The sequence below is a fragment of the Indicator indicator genome, chromosome Z (assembly GCF_027791375.1).
Source record: "Indicator indicator isolate 239-I01 chromosome Z, UM_Iind_1.1, whole genome shotgun sequence".
In the NCBI taxonomy this organism is placed as follows: Eukaryota; Metazoa; Chordata; class Aves; order Piciformes; family Indicatoridae; genus Indicator; species Indicator indicator.
Genome location: NC_072053.1, coordinates 32,245,841 through 32,266,481, shown reverse-complemented (window position 1 = coordinate 32,266,481; position 20,641 = coordinate 32,245,841). Strand labels below are relative to the sequence as shown.

Sequence of the window (20,641 nt, the reverse complement as noted above, 5' to 3'; positions counted from 1 at the left end):
TCTTCTATCTCAAAGAACAGTTTTGGAAAAAAATGCTTTTCCTGTAATCGCAGGTAATGAAAATTAAAATACTGAGCAGAAATTGTGAATGCACATAAATTCAAAAACAGTCAAACCAAATTTACACCTTCCCTATTTATCTAACAATTTCAAAGTCCTCTCTCCTTTGGCTATATGCTATGTACGTACTTGTCTGGTTTCAAATCCCTGTGAACAATTCCATAATTATGAAGGTATTCTAAGGCCAGAACAGTCTCCGCAAAGTACATCCTTGCCATATCTACAGGTAAGGGACCCATATTCTTCATCAAGGTTGCACAGTCTCCACCTGTGGAAAAAGGACGAATGTTCCAGATAATGCTATATATTCAGAGGTGCATCAGTATGGTCCATACATGCTGCAGAAATTGTAGTCCTAATTATTTCCCAATTAGTTGATTGAACTGAACATACAACCATGTCAGCCACTGTACTTGGAAAGCAGCATGAAGATGCAATGTGGGGGGACGTGTGAAAAAAGCCTGCATAACCGTAGCGTGGGTATCTTATCTTGCAATGTCTCTGTTCATTGCACTCCTTCAGCATCAGCACCTTTCAAATAGCTTCCTGTTCCCTCTTCCTTCATTACAGTATCTATTACTAATACCCAATACGTGCTTATGAATATTTGAACTCCAGAAACAAACAGCATTTCACCATGAAATATAAACGGTAAGGCACTTATGACAACAATCTGTGAGGAACTTACCCAAATCCCAGTAATTTCCCATTATAGCTGGAGCACATGCCCTCACAGGGAGATAATGACTGGGAAAAAAATCTACCTTGCTGTTAGATTCAGATCCTAAATCTGTATTGCCAGAGAACACACAGAAGGCCTTTCTAATGCAAGTACCGTATCAGTTATTTTTCTTTCTTGGTGTAAGAAAACCCTCCCCCCCCTTTGTGAAACAAACCAAACATTTTACCTTCGACATATTCCATGACCATGCATAAATGACGTCTCGTTTCAAAGGAACAATACATGCTGACAACAAATGGATTTTCTGCAAATGTCAGGATATCACGCTCAACAAAGGCCTGTTGGATCTGGTTTCGGAGGATGAGATTCTGCTTATTAATTTTCTTCATAGCAAATCTTTGTCTGGTTTCTTTGTGTCTCACAAAATAAACCGCACTGAAGAAGGTCAAATGGGAGAGAAAAAGTTTTTAAAAGTCTGAATAAACATTAAAAATATGCTTTAAAATACTTCTTTTTGGTAACAAATTTTTTTAAAAACTATTATATAAAAGACCCATTTTCAATGCAATGTGGTTGGCTTTCACATTACAGAACAGATACAAATCTCTGCTTCATAACCAAGTGAGTCTCAGTCAACACAGATTCATATACAAACCAAACGACTCCACTGTTCCCTAAAGCAAACAACAGATAGATCAGATGTCCCCCCAACAGATACAGCAAATGCTCTCAGCTCAGGCATATCTCAAGCACTTCATCAAAACCCAGCTATGGCACAATGTTATAAATCATTCCAACAATTGCTTGTACACTAAGTGCGATGTCAGTTAATTGTGACTCAGATTCTGCCCAGGGGATTTTGAAATACGTCACAGGTTTCCCACAAAAGTTTCTCAGAAGCTGCTTCATGGGGTGGCTCCCTTATTGCCAAGTGTGAAAACTTCTGTTCTTGTTCAGTCCCTGACATCAGCATTGATCCTTATCAGCAGCAGGTCACCAGCAGGTAATCCAAAATAAAGATCACCACATTAATCACATAATACTAGAGGATTAAGATGTACCTTGACATGAATTTCCACTGGACTACTGGGTACAAAGTTTCTTGTAGAATTGTTTAGAGAGGTCAAGGCAGCAAGGGAAGCAAAATGAAAGAAATCCTCACATAGATATGCCTTCTCTCTTTAGAGACTCAGGAGAAAAAACATCACCCTGCCATGAATAATTGACACAAGACATTACTGTTTAATTTCTCAAAATCCCTTGAGGCAAATCCTGAAAATGTTTGCCTTGCTTGAAATCTGCTTTGTAGCATTTAATGCTTATAGCATTTCCGCTATATAATTACCATAGTAATGAGTGTTTATGGAAAGAAAAGTCTGAAAGGAAAAAGCAGAAAAGGAAAAAAAAGGGACTCAATTACATACTTTTTAAAGTCTGTTGTCCCCATAAGATCAAATCATTAGCATGCAATTAGCTATTCAAAAAGAAAAAGGAATTATTTCCTTACTATTTCTATGAAGATTTTCCCACAGTTATCAAACTTAAAGACACCGAAAAGAAGTCAACATGCTTCTGCTTTCCTTTATGAGTGAAAACTTTTTCTAGACAAGAATATTTTTCTTACTGATTCCAAAACCTTTCGTTAATCCCTTTTTCTTGTCTGAATGTGGGGCAAGACACCACAAGTAGGTGGAAGACACCTACAAGTAGGTGGGTAAAACCCAAGACAAACCCTGCCATGCATTCTACTAAGCCTCACTCCCTTCTGCCCCTCCCAAACTGGAACAAAAAATTATCTATTCAGCATCAGTACTCCTCCCACCTGGCTTCATATCTTTAGGCCCCTGGACCTCTTACTATTGCTTCCCTCACACAATCTTCCCTCTCCAGCCCTTTATTATAATTCTTCTCTCTCTTACATTCCAGTTTTCCTCTTGCTTTTGTTGCTATCTCCTGTCAATCAATTTTAGCTTCTTAATCCCCACTAATTTAATCTTTTCCTCTCCCTATTTTAGTCCCCTCATGCACTTGTGGCACACAGAAAAATGAGCACTTACAGGTACCTGAAGTTGCAACCCTTCAAAAAATAAAGTTACATGAGTGAACTGAGGACTGTCCAAGGACTCAGCAGAATTTTCCCAGAGCTTTGATTTGGACAGTGTGCCAATATGAACTCTTGAAATACAGGTATTGGCCAGAGCATACGTTTAGAGCACTGTCAAGGGTTGGGGTTGGGCCAACCACTAAAACGACAGACACCCTCTACCAGTCCCTCTCCCTTGCCAATGAGAAGAGAAAGGGAAAAGGGGAGAGAGACTTACGAATTGAAAAAGAAAATGAAAACTACTTTAATGAAAATAATAGGAGAAAATACATACAAACCCAATATCAAACCCACCCCAGCAACGGTAATTATTCACTGTCCCCACTGATGCTGTGGCAGAAGTACCAGACTGGACTCAGCAGCATATGTGAACTAGAGTCAGAAACTCATGGGGTGGATACTAATCACAGAACAGACCAGATCCTCCTCAGATGCTGGCCATTGGGAAAAAAAAAAAAAAAAGTGTGAAGAGGAAGAAGCCTTAGCATGATGCCTTAGCATTATACCAAATATTATGTATATGGAGTTGAAGACCTCATTGGTCAGTTTAGGGCCACCTAAACAATCTGCTCCTCCCTGCAGGTGTGGCTTTTTACTCTGCACCTCCATTGTAGCACACAAGATGTAGCAGTGACCTTGGCCCGAACTCCAACCTTTGGTACTAACTATAAACACTGTCTGCTAGAAGCAGACACTGTCTGTGAACACATGCCATTAACTTCAGTAAGTGCAGTTACTTAGAAGAGACTGAGCTGAAAAGTAAAATCACTGAACATAATTTGTTCTGATTTCATTCAAACCAGGACAGACTTCTTAATAAATCCCTTCTTGTAGATCATGTGGCTCTGTAGGGTCATTACTATCAATAAGAAACAGTAAATTCTAGGGACTATCTAGCCCTGTAAATATCTGGGGCATGCTGGCTGTTTCTCCAGCTCTCTAAATTGCCTTCTTCAGCCCTACAGTGACAGGCAGTAGCTTTCAACTATAATTCAGTTATCTGCAATTACTTCGAAAAAACCCTGATTAGTTTAAGTGTACTAAACTCACATGACAAATGCAACACAGTTGTCTCTTTCACATTTACACATGCATACACTATGTCACCTAAAGTTTTTTTAAATGATCCTTATAGAATCATTTAGGTTGGAAAAGACCTTTAAGATTATAAAGTCCCTAACACTGCCAAGTCCTTCTCTAGACCACATCCCTAAGTACCACATTTTATTTCTAAAATAACGCCAAGGATGGTGATTCAACCACTTCCCTGTACGCCTGTTACAGCACAGCACTTAACTCTTCTGGTGAAAATTTTTTAACGCAATATCCAATCTAAACTTTTCCTAGACCAACTTCAGACTGTTGACTCTTAATCTGTCACTTGCTGCTTACAAAAAGATAACCGAAACTGCCTCCTTTGAGGTATTTGTGGAGAGTTGCAAGATTTCCCTCCAGCCTCTATGCTAAGCACCTCCAGTTCCTTCAGCCACTCCTCGTAAGACCTGTTCTCTAGACTCTTCAGCAGCTTCAAAATTCTTTGGACATCCTCCAGCACCTCAAGGCCTTTCTTGTGGTGAGGGGCCCAACAGAGTCTTCACATCCTCACCAGTTTTAAGTATAGGGAGACAATCACCTCCTTATCCCTGCTGGCTACACCACTCCTGATACACACCAGAATGATGTTGACCTTCTTGGCCACCTGAGCACACTGCTGCCTCATATTCAGCTGGCTGTCAATCAACACCCCCAGATCACTTTCCACCAGGCAGCTTTCACATCCTCCAATCACATTAACCCTGACTTGCGACCTGTAACAGCTTATTGTGTAGGTTGTGATGGACTTCGACTTTCTGCTCCCTCTTCTGCAAGCTGTCAAATTGCAACATTCAATCAATCAGCACTAAACTTGCACCTTATTTTTTCCTCTCAAAGTGCCACTTTTCTGCATCTATCTCTCTTCTTTTTTTTTCCAGAATGTTTCAAGATGGAATACCACGTGGAAATATATATTTGTTTTGTACGTGCTTGTAAGAGGCAGTACAATACTTCACTTCGCTTTCTTGGTCCTGATCATTAAACGCTGTTCACAATTTTCAGTATATTATAATGACAACTTTTCACTCCTGCTGGTGGCTGCCAAGCCAATGATGAATTAATCTGATTGATAGGGTGTTATTCTGCAGCTAGGTAACTTTCTCCTTGAGCTAACACTCCAAGTTTTAAAATTTATCAAGTAAGAGCATTAGCCAGTACATCGTGTACATATTGACATTACCATCTCTGTAGAAATAAAAGCATTCAAAGGAGGTGCAGAACTGGCATCATGTATTTTATTTAAGCAGATACAATTATATTATCAGTGAGGATAAAATGAACTAACATCACTTGCGTGTTATCAAATTTTATTTTGGTGAGTTGGTTCAGGACTTAAGGCTGATGCCAACTTAAAGAGATTGAGTACTATTACTTGCTATCTCTTACAAGCTGGAAAATGATAAAAATGTTGCTGTGAATGCAGTAAAAGTTTAACATTTGGGCAGTTTTGACTGGATGAATAAAGTCAGATAAGACAGCTGTGAAACCATTAACAACTTGGCCAGCATCCTAAACGCTTATTGATTTGCAGCTTGTTGAACTTCTTGTATATTCCTAGCTATTCCCAAAAGCCTGATACACCCCATCTACTATATAGTTATTTAATTGCACTTCAAATTAGTTTCTCCAATCAATTAAAAATAGAAAACTACTAAGATATTTACTCAAACCTTCACAAAACTAGTAGTTTATACTTAAACTCATCAAGTTTAACATATCTGACAAATCTCTGCAACACCATGCCAAGACTCACAATTATCCTGTCAAGCAGTCAAAGCTTTCAATTTCACTAATGAAAGCAAAAACACCACAGCAAAATCAAAGACAGAAGGTATGTTTTTTCACAATTGGTTCAGAATTAAACCCTCCATTATAGCCTCAAAATAAAGAAAATATTACAACAGCATACTGAAATTTTGTTAAGTCAGAGCACAAAATATGCCCACTGTTGGTTTTTTTTTTTTTGGTTGGTTGGTTTTGTGTGTGATTTTTTTTTTTTGAGAACAAATCAATTAAGCGCAAGCAGAATTTACACATTTAGGATATTTCAAAAAACTAATGGCCTGGAAAAACATGGAAGGGAAAAATAACCTTTGTAGCATAACAACAAGAACTTTTATTTCAGCTGCTTATACTTGTAAATAAACTGTGGAGCAGTTTATTGCTTTGTATTCACAGATGGTACAGGTATTATTGCTTTCTTATGTGCTGCTTTGTAGATGGGTTAAAGTGCATTTATGTTATCATAATGTGTTTCCTTTTAAGCTTGACTGTAACTTCTGAGCAAATTAATCACCAATCACATTGGTGCCAACAGAAAACACTTCAGATAGGTAAAAACATAGTCTGTTGATACTATGATCCATCCCACTCATCTGACATACCTCACTGGAGACCTTCAAGCACATGGATAGTTTTGAAAAAGTGGAGAATTCAGGAGCATAAAGTGCCCCAAATTACAGTAACTGGGCGAAAGTGATTAGGTGTTGAAGTTACTTTTAAAAGCGAGGAAATACTCTTAAACGGTTGTCTCACAGTTCACTGAGAGTATGGTCCTTTCTCTCTACATTAATTATTAAGGGCTTTTAGCTTTATTTTCTTTCTTGTTCTTGATTTTTCTTCTCAGAAGTAACCACTTAAAAATTCAAACCAATAAAATCTACTTTGTTGTTGTTAAGGATGAAAGTAAGAGCACTCTACTAAACTGGTAAGATTGTCAATTTCCACTTCTAATACTACCACAGTACAACCTGTCGGTTTTAACATTTGCTAAAGACAACAATGATTTATGCAGAATCCAGATACAGTCCAAGCTGTTCACCCTCTACCAGCTTTCATTTTCCTCATATAGTTATCAGCATATCATCCAAATTTTATGATATTTATATTGCAAATTTTGCATCTTATTGCCACAAAAAAGGTGGTTCACAAGCATTGATTTTCCCTATTAGAAACACACAACCCCCCCAAAAAAACTTACATGCCTACATTGCATGTGTCATAAAAAGCCATGGCTTTTCACTCTTTTCCACTCCTTGTCTTCTGTTTCAAATAGACAATTGTCTCCAATCTGTACTTCTGAATGCTTCATCAGGGCTCATTCTTACTGTAATACCTTCACACTGCTAGTTGCAGTACAACCTTCTCTCTCTATCCATCAGCATCCTGTAACTGCTGGGAAGCTGGGCAGGTCTAGTGACTCAGACACCATTTTCTCTGATGTGGACCTACCCCACATGGTTATTCTCATCCTCATGCAGCAAGACCAAGAGAAAATTCAGTTGCAGTTGAAACGAGGAGTGGAGGGGACTAAGAATCTGCCAAGGGAAAGATAAAGAGATGCAGCCAAGCAGGGCTGCAGCAGTTAACTGCTGGAAATAAGGCTTTTGAAGTCCTGGGGCAACTAGGAAAAACTGGCATACCGTAAGAAATGACGCTGTCTACTAAGACGTTCTGAGAAAGTGAATTGTAGAGAGGCTGACTAGTGAGAAGCTGTTTATGGTATTTATGGAACTTTAATGCAAAATATGCTATTTCCTTCAGACCATTTTCTGAGCTGTGCAAGCAAGCCTGGACACAAGCAGCAGCTCCCACACAAACTATCATGACCAAGAGTATCAGGCAGTACTAAATGTCTCCTGTCCCAGAACTCAAGAGTTACCTTTAACTAAATACAATCCAAGATTATTACTGTACCTATCAGACTCAGGCCACTAAAACAACATGCAGAACTCCAGTGGATAGATTGCAGGTGCCTTCTCTTCTACATTCAAGGTCTCCTCAAAGACTGCTGAGTCCCATCACGTCACCAATGCTTCCTACTCGAAGCAGAAGCAGCACAGAGTACAAACTAATAGGGTCTGTGCAGACAGCAGCACAGCCTTCTCCTCTGCTTGGCTCAGATATTGTCGCTTTGGGCAATGGGCTCTTCACCTCAAGACAGAAACCCTTCTTTTTTGAGCCAACACATCCCTCTTGGTCCTGCAAGTTCTACAGACCAACATTTCCTGACTCGATACGTTTCAGTACAGAGAAGGAGCCAACTGAGGTTCTAAAAGGTTTTATCTGATCAATAAATGTGACAGAAGACAGTCTATTACCTGCTTAGACATAATTCCTGCACAGTACCTCTAGAAAACATTTCATGGCCATTTAAGGCATAGGCTCACAATTTTCTCTCAGCCTACTACAATATTTCCAGATGACTCACATCACTTTCCAGGCTCTCAGAAACTAACCAAGTAGCAGAAGCTCCTTAAGAGCTAACTCATTAAAATTCGAGGATAGAAGAATGTCCATGGAGAAGTAATGAAACAGTTCTGCCCTACTTAAGGAAATTTGCTTATACTTCAGTATTTTTAGGTCAAGCAAGGGTTCATTTTTAACAATCTGTCTCCCTACAGATCCAGTTTTATTCTGTTTCACAAGACTGCTTCCAGTACTATAAAGGTGACTTTGAATCTGCCTTTTGATTTATTCGGATTTCATCTTTGGCATTACACAATACCTACTTTGTCATGTGATAGTACATATTTTAACTTAGTACAGTGCACAGTAATTCATTAATGCCTAGTAGGCTTTCAAAAAAGTTTTTCTTGTGAACTTCAAACGTTAGCAACAAAACAGGAAAGCAGTGTGAAAAACGCAGCAGTGCAAACACACTCCCTCACACAGACATCCCTGCAACGAGAAACTACACTAAGTTTAGCAAAAATGAAATGTGAAAGAGCTGTTACACTCATGGATTACTCACCCATAAGCTCCGTTACTAATTAGTTTAATTGTTTCAAAATCACTTTCCTGAGGTTTCCTCTTCAGCTTCAGTGATGTATTTGAGCTCTTCAAAGTAAAAGAGAAGCAAGAACGAAGTCAATACAGCACTTATTTATAAAACAGGCAAAAATAACAACCAAACAAAACCCAGCCATCATCAGGCTGTCACACCCTAATGGAGCAGCAAAAGCTCTGGCCAACTTACCACACACAGCTAGCAAAGAGAGGGACCAAAGAGTCTCCTGAAGTAAAGCTGCTTTTTCATAAAAAAGCTGTTACACTGCAGCTGTTTGCTTATCTGCATGCAAAGATTACAGCAGACAAGCTTGAAAACTTCTGGCAATTCCTATCCAGAGTTAAGGACCTCTCTGAACCCCACTAGACATTTGTTGGACATGGCTTTCCCTTTTTAGTACAGACTGCAGTTCAGATTCATAGTAACAAAAAGCAAATGAGCTCTCATTTATTCATATAAGCTTTCAAACATTTTGAAGTTATGTTAGGATAGACTCCAATACAGGAGTCTTAGGACAGACAATGAGAAGAGACACAAAATAACAGAGAAAAATATGGAAGATAAATATACAGTAATTTTACTGTAACGAAGGTCACTTACACCTAGTTGTATGCCAGAACTTTCAAAATGGAGTTGTCCTGAGTACTCCACAATCGTTTTTCCTAGCTTTAATTTTTAATTAATCTTGAAGACTAGAATCTAGAAGACTGAATTATAATTCAGGTGCAGAGGGGATGATGAGGATACAGGACTCTAAAATCAGTGTACCAAATCCAGAACATCCTTTTAAAGACATTTTCCAAGTCTTCAAGAAGTTCTACAATTCAGGTAGCTTGATAACAGTTAAGGTTTAAAGTAGACTTGGTTGGAATATTTTAAATTAAATGCTTGCTAAAAAGAAATTAGCCCATGTCTGTCAGCACAGGTCTCTAACTGCATATTTGTGATGATTTTGAATGGCCCTGTACTTTAAGCTATGTCACTTCATGTGTGTACTCCACGGCTACACTTTGAGGAAACATTTCCATATAGCCAACCTTTCTTTTTTTCTTTACCAATTTCATCACCTTCCCTGCTTACTTTCATCTATTACACTGTGTTATCCTTCTTGTATTTTTTCAACTTTTGCACAACACAAGTAACTTTACAGTTGCAATTTCTTAGCTAATGCTAAGAGTGTTTGCACTGTAGATTCTTCGAAGCACTTCAGCAATTCCTTTAAGTCTTCTAGCCAGTCCCTGTCTTTTCTCCAGTTTTTCAGTACCCTTCCACTAAACACAAATGCAGATGAACAAAAGAAGTAAAGAACCACCCTTCATGTCACAACTCTAGAAGCCTTTGTAGGTGACATTTTGCCAGAAAGTCAGAAATTATTTCTGGATAGTATGATATACCAGAGGATGATTTCTTTTCTGTAGCCTATCAGATACCCTGATGCCGGTACTTGAAACTCTAACTTTTATAAATGGCCATAAAATACAACTGAATTACCTATGCATCCCACCAAAATTGCACCTGTTTTTTCTATCCACTTACAACGAAAACAGATACTAAATTTTTAGAACTCACATCTACTTTATTGAGTCAAATCCAAGGTGTAAAAACCAACTTCTAAAAATAACAATTTGGACCATTTAAGCCCACAGGATTCAGAACAAACTCCTCCAAATCATTTTTCTTTTGCCAACCTGAACAAGCATCTGACAAATTATTACTGTAAGATACCCACTACTGTAGTCAAGTATTTTTTTAACACAGATTCAAAAGAACAATGCACAGTCTTCCAGATTGCAAACTAACTTTAATAAACCAGGCTATTTGCTAACTTGCTCATTTCATCCTTGTTTCCTCATAGGACCTGTTAAAGAGTCTCTCAATTGAATCATTAGCTGCCTCTGTAAGTAAGCTGTTTAAAAATCTTACATTTTTTTATGAAATGGCTTAAAAGCCCTTCTATAATGAAAAATATATTCATTAAATAGAAATGAAGGAATTAGTGGTGGATTTTGTGGTAAAACAATTGCAACATGATGAATGTTAATATTACGGAAGCTAAAGACAGTGCAACATCTAGGAATATAGGTAGACAATTTTGTTGTAGATTTCTTTGTGACCCTTCTCTCTGCTAAGCATCATGACATCAGTCTGAGGACTACTGTTCTGTTCAATCTGTTTACACATAGCAGAAGGAAATAAAATGCAGCAAGGCTGATGGGAGTATAACATATTTATTTTCTCTTGCTCAGATTCAGCAAAAGCAGCAATGTAACTTGAAAACTTACATTTACTGATTCATCCACTTCCAGAGTTTCTGCTGTCCCACTATCACAGTTAGCTAGCTGAGCTATTTCTGAAAACAAAGATTATAAACTTAGCATTAAACTAGAGCAAATACAAAACTAAATGAAGTACAGAAAAGCTGAGCAGTGACACTTTTCTGAATTATTTGAATATGCTGTCATATCTGCTGTACTTGCCAAATAACTTCTAGGGCACCTCCAAGTGTATATAAAAAAATTCTACCTAGAAAATTAATATCTGCTATACAATGCCTACATAATCTTGCAATGAAGAATTCAAACAACCATGAAACAATGAAGAGTAATACTCCTATCACTGCTGAGATGTGGGAATTTAGTGATCCATGTGTAATCTGAGCATTAAGGGAAAGACAGTACTAATCTGCTAAAACTCCTGAGGATCTCAGGCCCCGAGGGGTTAAATATAGGCCCCATTCTTCTTGGGCTCCCTCAGGAACAAGAAAGCTTCTAGTTTATACAGGGATGGAATACAAATGGTTTACATCTTCTACACAGAAATGCTGATACACCTAGCACAATATGCTGAAAGTAATTTTCTTGGAAGTTTATCAGCTAGAGAGTCAGTAGAATAGATAACTTCTTTGGGAAAATATGAGTTCAGAGTCTGTAACTTGACTTGGTTGTTTCCTGCCACAGCCAACCTATGTTGCAAGAGCTTTTAAGCCTACCCTGTTCTTCAGGGACCCAGTAACTAAGAACTCATTTGGATAAAAAAGGCTAAGCAGACGGTAGCCAAAACACCCTGGAAAGCTTGGTATTCCTTCAATCATATACATAGTTAATTATAAATTTTACACAGCCCAATATGCACATTTTATCATAATTATGTGCTAGAGTTCAGAGATAAGATCACCTGAAATTTGTGAAGTTAATTACTATCTCAGACTATTAAATTAATTTATTATATGAAAAATACGGGAATATCTAAACCGGACTTTGCTACATAAGAAGTGACTATTAGAAGTAAAATTCTACTCAACACTTCCTTTAGTCATTAAGAGCAAATTAACGACAGAGATAATTTTCTATTGGAACAGCTAAAGATTTATGGAGTAACTCTCATTTGTAATCACTATCCAACACACAATGTTTGTAAAGTGTAAGAAGCAGAAGTATTAAAGATGTCACTTTGAAAAACACAAGTAGATCTTTAAATTGTTAGAGGAGTTAACATTCTAAACATTATAAAAACTCTGAAGTCAATAAACAGTGAAATCTAACTCCAGTGAGAACGAACAAATCTTATTAAAAAAAAAACTCCAACAACAACACTCCCCCAGATTTTAAGCTAAGATTATACTGAACAACTCAAAATTGGAGTAGATTTCCCTGGCAAGAGTCAGTTTTGTAAACATGAGAGTTTTAACAGAAATGTTGATAAAACCTTTATTTTACATTGAGAATGAAATAAGCTAAAATAATACACTTTGACAGCCTTCTCAACTGAAATTATTTTTATAAATAGCAAATTAAAATGAGTCATTTTAAGCTAAGAACTTCACAGAATAGTCATTATCAAAGAAATTAGTGTTATTTGCAAGAGGTAGGTATAATGGAATGGAACCGAGAGTCAGCTTCTAAAACAAGCAGCTATGGAACCATTTTGCAATGCCTGAAGAGATTTTTAAAATTTATCTAAATACCATTAAACATCTGCCCTTTTTCTTTCACTGATTTAAACCATTTCTGAAAACTCATGATTCAAAAAGGTAACAATGGTAATTTAAAAATCACAGGGAAAAATTCCTCCCTGGGGGAACTCTTCAGAAATGCAGCCACCAGTCTCTCCTAAGTGGCAAATCTGTTGTGGTATTGCTTTCAGTCCAGTATAAATTTATCTACCATTTTCTCCAAAGAAAGGACACTACACAGCTGTGGCTGTAAACAAAGGTGGTAAGTAGAGAAAAGCCTAAAATGTAGTTATTTTTTTTCTGCAAAGAAAGTAAAATACATAGCATGAACATTTATGAACACTGCAGACATAATTTAACAGCTTAGTTGAAAATAGTTCTGTGTTTCAGGATAAGTGGTATTACTGAGGTGACTTTTGTTTGTTTTGAAAGATATGGTTCTCCTGCTATTTAAATTTTTACAAATTATTTTCTGTTTTTCCATACAAAGAATTTAAAGCTCTTTCAGGAGGTAATTTTTTTTTTCATAACTATGAATATAATATTTTCAAATAATTCTCCTTGTAAAGGATTCCAGAGCATAAACCTACAGCACCATTCTTTTATTATTTTTGTTTAGAAAATGTCCTTGTGTATAGTGGCATAAATTCAAACCCAAAACTTTATCATTTAAGAAGTCATTGCACAGTGATTTATTCTGCCTGTATCACTTCTTGCAGGAAGGTGGGAAAGCACTAGCACGGATCAGACAGCCTGAATAATTTGATCACAAATCCATATACCCATTAACATTTAACATGATAGACAAATTAATTCAATTGGCCAAATCTCCAACTGAACCAAAGATCAGTAATTCATGTATCATACACCCCTCAATATCAGCCCACATAGCCCATTTTTTCCCCTCAGGGGAAAAAAAAAAAAATCAATTACCCTGGAGCGCTTCAAAGTTTATGTTATGTTCATTAATACGCAACTTCTGAAATGTAACTACATGTCCTAGATGAAATACACTCACATAAAATAAATATTTAGTCTGTGAAAATAGAGAAAATAGTATCCCTTACCTCTCTCACAATAAACCATTCATAAAAATGTAAAGATATTATTAAACTTGGCTAGTGTCAGATTTTTGGCTCATGCTATGAAACACTTCTATCCAAGAAGCCTGAGTTAATCAGTAAAACCAAAGCCAATTATACTAAACCCTCAACCCAGACTCCAAAATAAACCTTGCATACTTGGTCATTAAAGAATTAAGGAATTGTCTAGGCCAGGTGAACAGCTTTCCAAATGCATCAGACACATCTTTACCTTGATGAGAATTAAGCTATTTCTTGATCTTTTCCAGGATGACATGGAAAGCACTATTTATATAAAGTTTCCCAATTTGCCTGGCATCCTTAGTACACTTTGAATCCAAGCAAAATCTGTCAAAGCTGCTTTAATCTACGTCTCAGATAAAATAAAGTAAATTTGGATGAGGAAGTTCTTCCATGAAGACAGAAAGTGGACTAGTAAGAGGCTTAATTTTCTTTAAATCTCTTAATGTAATGTGAGTATCATGTGTAACAAAATTTCATCTAATTGAATTAGGTCTAACCAAATTTCTGACAAGATCTGGCAACGCTGGACTTCACAAGCTGCTGAAGCTGAACACAAGGGAGTTTTCTTTTAACACACAATACAATGACTAGTCCTTTGATTCAAGGAAATGTGATCTTGCATCATGAGAACTGGTTAAGGGGGGGCGGGAAAAAAAAAAAAAAAAAAAAAAAGAGTTTATTGTAGCTCTTGGCACTAGCTAGGCTCATTTTCCTTGATGGCACTTCTGCCTGTTTCTTCCAAACTGCAGGACTAGCACTGTGTGACAAGCAAATAACAGCTCCATCCAGCTCCATTTACTTACAGCTGGATAACAGTTGCCATTAAATTATACCAGTAAATTCCACCTACAGATGAAATAACAAAGTTGCATTGCCAGGCTGTGGATGACAATTGTCATTGACAGAGTATTTCAGAACGCTATTCACAACCCAAAAATCTCAGACAGCCTTTTTAATGATTTTGATCTCATGACAATACTGGGGGGCTTACCAAATGCTTGTACTACTACCATCTTGAATTTGACCCTTTTCATGTACATGCAGATTATCAGAATAATTAAACATATTGAAAAGAAAGAATCTTGAAGCCTATATCTGGACCAGAAAATGCACTTACCTTCCAGCGGATCTTTATTTAAGCCCAGCTGGCTAATAATATATCGTGGGATGTCTGTTTTAATGCCTTGCCCTTCTTTAGCATGGCCTTCAGCTGCTTCCAAAAGATAGTAGAACTCTTCAGGATCAAATTCCTAGAAGACAAACAGCCACCATCATTCTCTTTGTAGAAACTGAAGTGTCAAAGCCTAACATTAAAACTTCCTTTGCTTCTTCTGTTTCAAATATTTGACATTTCTGCATTTCCCTTATGAAAACAATTCCTCTTTATTCCACTGCTAGTAGTGTATTTGTTATGACTCTTATACAAGGTAACATGCTGTAATGAATTCCATGCAATGAAATTTCATACCATTATTCCAGAACACTACTTTATAACAACATCATGTTCTTTGCCCTCAGAACCTCCTATAACGTTCAGAGAGAAATGACCTATAATCAGGAGTGATAGCATTATACATATAGAAGACTTTTCCCTTGCAGCCACTTGCATATAAAAATCCGTTACTGAAATAAAGAAACTATGTAAAAATATTACTTCTAAGTGAAATTTTTAAGTATTTTTAATCAATATATATACACGCTGTATTTTATGGGAAATAGAAATAATAATACAAATAATAAATAAATCACCAATTTTAGAATTAAAATCTTAAGTTGCTGAAAACAACATTGGAACTTCATTGATTCAATTGTTTGAAATCTATAAATGAAACATTCTCCTTTGGGAGCCAATTATATTGCAAGTATAATTTATACCATGCCTAAAATGCAAGCCTCCAAAAAAAAGGAACAAATAACAGAAACTCAAATTCCTGCCTATCCTTTAAGTCCCTTGGAAATACATTAATTTTACTTCTTTATGAGATGACAAAAATAGGAAAGCATTTACAGGAACAAGGAAGGTTTGCGATTTTTGTAAACAGACTTTATATACCTATATGAATTCACACCAAACCATCTCTCACATAGCCATTACATTCTTCAAGATACTTGTGCCAACCAGGGATCCTAAAAGCTGAAATGCTTAATTAAGTGACAGCCACTTGGGAGTCATGAAGCAAGGTTTAACTCAAGTAAGTCAGTTCTGTCAAATTTTAGAAGCAAGGTAGAATGGTGAGCTAGTTAGCAACCCTGCAGGTTGTTCCATGCTTCATGGAGGGTTGTTCCATACTCCCGTAACTTCATGGGGGCTTCATCTGCCTGCTCCTATCCTAGCTCCTCAGGCTGCCCAGGACCTGGAAACTCAACATCCTACCAAGAAGATAGCTTGAGAAACTAGGTGTATCATGTTTCATTTTGGAAGCATTCAAGCTGCTGTGGCTACTAGAAAAGCTGCCATGTGTCTGAAACAAAACGTCTTTGGAATTTTCAGTCTGGTGGAAATAATATCAATTTTTCATTTGACACAAAATGTTTCATTATCTCTAGCCTACTCCTAAGGACTTGCCACAATAACCCCTCTCATTTAGCTCAAAGTCTCACGGTGTTGCTGAACTGCATAAAAATCTAAATTAAGTAACTAAACATTACATGTTGCTTTAGCCTTATTTTCCTCACCTGAAATGTTTCCCACAGCTGTATCTCTTATACATAACTCCTTGGCACTGAAGAACACAACCACATGATGATGTGCCAATAACTCCTATCTACCTGCCAGAGTAGTAAATACAGAGCTTCTCTTCCACTTTCTAGTAAATCAAGGTAATTTTGAAAGAGATATTTCTAATCATATGAATATGCTTGAATATTTATGTATCAAAATATACACATACACATATACATACACACACATATGAATAATTAGAAGCAACAAACTTATTTTCTGACCTTTACTTTGAACTCTGTTCTTTTCATATACAAATGGAGGCTCTTGACACATGGAACTGCAAAAGCTTTATTCATATGATTATCAAATAAATAACAACAGGAACTGACATACTATGAACTTCTGAGCTAAGATCACAATCAGAAAACTGATGTCATTCCTGTCAGTATCTGAAACTCCTCAAAACAAATGTGCTGGATCTATTTCCTACAATGTTATGTGAACTTTCTTAAAGAAGCTGAACTTTCCTAGATTCAGTATGTATGAGAGAGAGAGATTTTAAAATATTAGGCAATATTACTCAAAAGTTTCCAGAAAGATGCTGTAGGAAAACAATGATATTGTTTCTGTAAGAATACATGATTCCAGTGATGCTTATGGAATAGGCTTAACACTTTCTTGCATAAGAAATGTATTTATTTGTGACAGTATGCTTGAATTTGTTCAAGCTACCTGCCTTTGTAGAAGCATACAACGTAGAGTTGTACATTTCTGCTTAAATCACCTAAAGATCCCACCTGAGGGAACAACACTTTAAGGAAGCTGTGCTAGCTTTCTCTGAAATCACTGTTCTGAAACTCTCAACTAAACGACAGTCATCTTCTGGCCTTGCAACACTGTTCTACTTCCATCAGCAGCACCAGCAAAGGAAGGGTTATAGAATGTAAAATAGCTCTGCTTGAACCATGATGAGGCAGAGCAAGTAGCCTAGGATAAAACCCGAGGCACAGCAACTGGGAACTAAGTGAATGGAGATTTGAACAAGTAAGCTATAAAACTGAACATTCTGGGAGAATGAACTAATAAGCAAATGGGTTACCTGAGGAGAACTCAAATTAAAAAGCTAAAGGATAATGATAGTACTGGGGGTAGGTGAGCAAGAGCCAGCAAACATGGAATAAAGCATCATAAAGAAACTTTGGTTTGTCACCCCACATGATGACAATGCATTTAAGGGCACTTTTTGATGTGTGATGACAGAACGCAGAACAGAAGGTATCACATAAGAAATGGTGTGGGGAGGTGGAAAAATATGAATCTTGTCAATGGAGCAGGGAGGATTCCTCTAGGCATGAGCACTTCAGAGTATATAAGTTTGGGTGCAATAGTAGAGACAGGACTTTCTAAGACATCCTGTTTTTTAAAGTCTTTTTCTTTTAAAATCTCTCTTTCATGCTGATTCAGAGCACAGATCTTATTTTAGATTACTTCTGAACTGCAAATCATGAACTAACTGCAAGTGGGAACATTTGAGACATGGTGTTTCCAAAACAAAATAGAGGCAGCTCTCAAAATGCTCACTGCTGAATGAGCCAGGTTGTGGATTAACTGTGCCACAGATCAAGAGGCACAGCACAGAGCTAAAATCAGGTTGGAAAAACTTCCTAGCTCAGTGCCGTCCAAATGGAGTTATGACACTTGCAGGGTTAACTTGAGTCTAGCAGCAGGCTAGTGGTTCCCACATAAGTCTTGCCAGCCTCAAATAGCTGTATGCACCATCAGCTCTGTGATCCTAGTACTGGCAAGCAGAGCTGCTCAACAAAGTCAGCTCAGGCTGCCTGCCAGGCCTGTTGCAACTTCGGCTGGCTCTTACATGGTATTTGGACATCTACACTGTCCTCCTGAGTACACAGTGTTCTGAAAGGGTTTATTAGTTCCACTGAACAACAGGAGTACATTTGCTCTGTGCACAGGAGCAACTTCCCACAGCTGAGCCATCCCAGCTCATATAGATGGGCAGGATAAGCAGAAACGTACTCAAGATCTCGCACAAGCTATTCCCACTCCAGCAGTATCAGTGTTGTGGTTCTGCATAAATTAATTCTTCTTGCTCCTTCTGATATCTTCTATAACTCCAACTATCTGTATATAGATACCTTAAACCCTCTACTGCTGTTCCTCCCAAATCAGGCACTGTAGACATGACTGCAAGCTGCTTACAGCTCTTGAGTGAAACAAAATTATGAAACATAATAATAAGAACAACAGGAAAACCACCAAGCAATTGTGATTCCAGAACAGTCTTCCCCAGGAACAGCAGTCTAACAAAACAACAGAAAAAAGCCAACTAATTTCAAACAGCAGCCTCTTCAGCAGATGAAAAGAATTCTACAACATAGTATTTGCAACAGCAGGGAACAAAACACAACTGTAGGAGGTCCCTGTCAGCTTCATGTTCCTGAAATAAAAGCAGAAAGGGTCTCACCAACAATGAAGTTCTATGCCACTGTTTGATGTCTTTTCAAAAAACAGTTGTAAAAGACCTTGAATACTAAGCCAGAAATCTTCCTATGCTAAGAAGTGAAAATATACTAAGCATGACCTTACCAGGCACTCCAGTAAGCGAGCAGGACGAGCAATAACGATCAGGATTTTTCGGACAAGCTGCTTAACAAATGCCATTTCTTCACTGTCAGATCGCTCTTGAGCCTAAAAGATAAAAATAGAGTGATAATAGAAAAACCACATTTGATGTACTACTTGGGAAGGCATTTGGGACACCTTTGAGGGTTGGAAGCATGTACTTGAAACAAACAGCATGTCAATTTCAAGATGCCAGGAGAAATAATAAGAACTAGAGCAATGCCATAATTTCAAATTTAAGTGATCCCGGTTGTACAATTCTAATTCTGTTAACAACAGAAATGCCTACAATGGACACAACATCTGCCTCCTTTTGAAAAAACCCACAATGATGCATAGTCCCTTGAAAAAAGGGACTATGTTCCAATACAACATAAATGCCTCTTACATATACAGTTGTGTCTGAATCTGTTAATTTTAGAATGAAATGAAACATGATTGAAGCAATATTAATGAACACAAGGAACATTCATGCCAAACGGCTGCTGGTTTCTTACCGTCACATATTAAGACTAAAATGACATTGACATATATATAAAAAAACATGCAGACAGGCTCCACATAAAGGTACATGAGGAAGGAAACACAATGAATAGTTAAGTTCTACAAAGATTACAACAGAGGGAGAAAAATCCTATAAAATACATACAGAAAAATAGTTCTGGTAGGTTTGGCAACAGTTGTACAACAGCCTGAACTGCTTTTCAAATTTCTTTCAGCTATTCTACTGTAACAAGAAATTATACAGTTTAAGGATGTTAATGACTGTAAAGAAACCATGTATTTCTTCCCCTGATTCATATATACTCATAGCACTTCACTCAACTATCAAGGCATTTATTTGTTCTGAAGAGTAGAAACTGTAGATCTAAGTTTGTCATCTCACCTTGCTTATTCAACACCACAAATAATTAACAAAATGACATTTTATACTAATCTGGACAAATAAGTACTTTACATATAATACATATCTTGTGTTTTTTGAAGTTAAAAAATAAATATGAAAATATGATGCTACACATTGCTCTTAATATAAGCACTACAACTTTAAAAACACCAATGTATCTGTGAAGTTTCTAGAAGGAAAAAAGAAACAGGCACAAATACTATTCAGTGCTCTGCAATACATTTTGGAAGAGAATTAGACACAGCCATTTGTGTTCTGCACTGTATTAACCAAGTCCAAGGAAAACTCTTGTTAAAAAAAAAAAATCCAGAACACACTTGTCTATTTTAACCACCATCAAAACATAACACAAACGTACCGTTTTGTCAACTCTCAGGTGTGTACGTGAAAAAAAGACCTTACATTTAAGAGGGACTGAGCAGGAAAGCATTCATGTCCACTTAACCTTAGAATTATTAAAAGGCTGGCTGAAACGAGCTGCTCAAAAACTAAAGGAACTCTGCCCCTTGTTATGCAAAGTAATCAGAAAGTTCCAAGTAGCAGATGGAGCTTTTTAGTAAATGTCACATCTGGGAATTGACAACAGACAAATTGCAAGAGTTCAAAGCACAACTCTTAACTGCCCATAACCAAGTTGT

The 20,641-nt window shown here is 37.2% G+C and overlaps 1 protein-coding gene across 1 annotated transcript in view; it reads right to left on the bottom strand.

The window, feature by feature from the left end:
* MAST4 (microtubule associated serine/threonine kinase family member 4) overlaps window positions 1-20,641 on the bottom strand; it is a 341,770-nt gene that overhangs the window by 29,533 nt on the left and 291,596 nt on the right. Inside the window, exons 13-18 of the mRNA XM_054397478.1 lie at window positions 19,061-19,162; window positions 14,906-15,038; window positions 11,013-11,080; window positions 8,695-8,780; window positions 969-1,177; window positions 190-328 (exon numbers count right to left, since the gene is read on the bottom strand). Of these exons, the coding sequence (XP_054253453.1) occupies window positions 190-328; window positions 969-1,177; window positions 8,695-8,780; window positions 11,013-11,080; window positions 14,906-15,038; window positions 19,061-19,162 (737 nt within the window). The remainder of the gene's footprint in view (window positions 1-189; window positions 329-968; window positions 1,178-8,694; window positions 8,781-11,012; window positions 11,081-14,905; window positions 15,039-19,060; window positions 19,163-20,641) is intronic.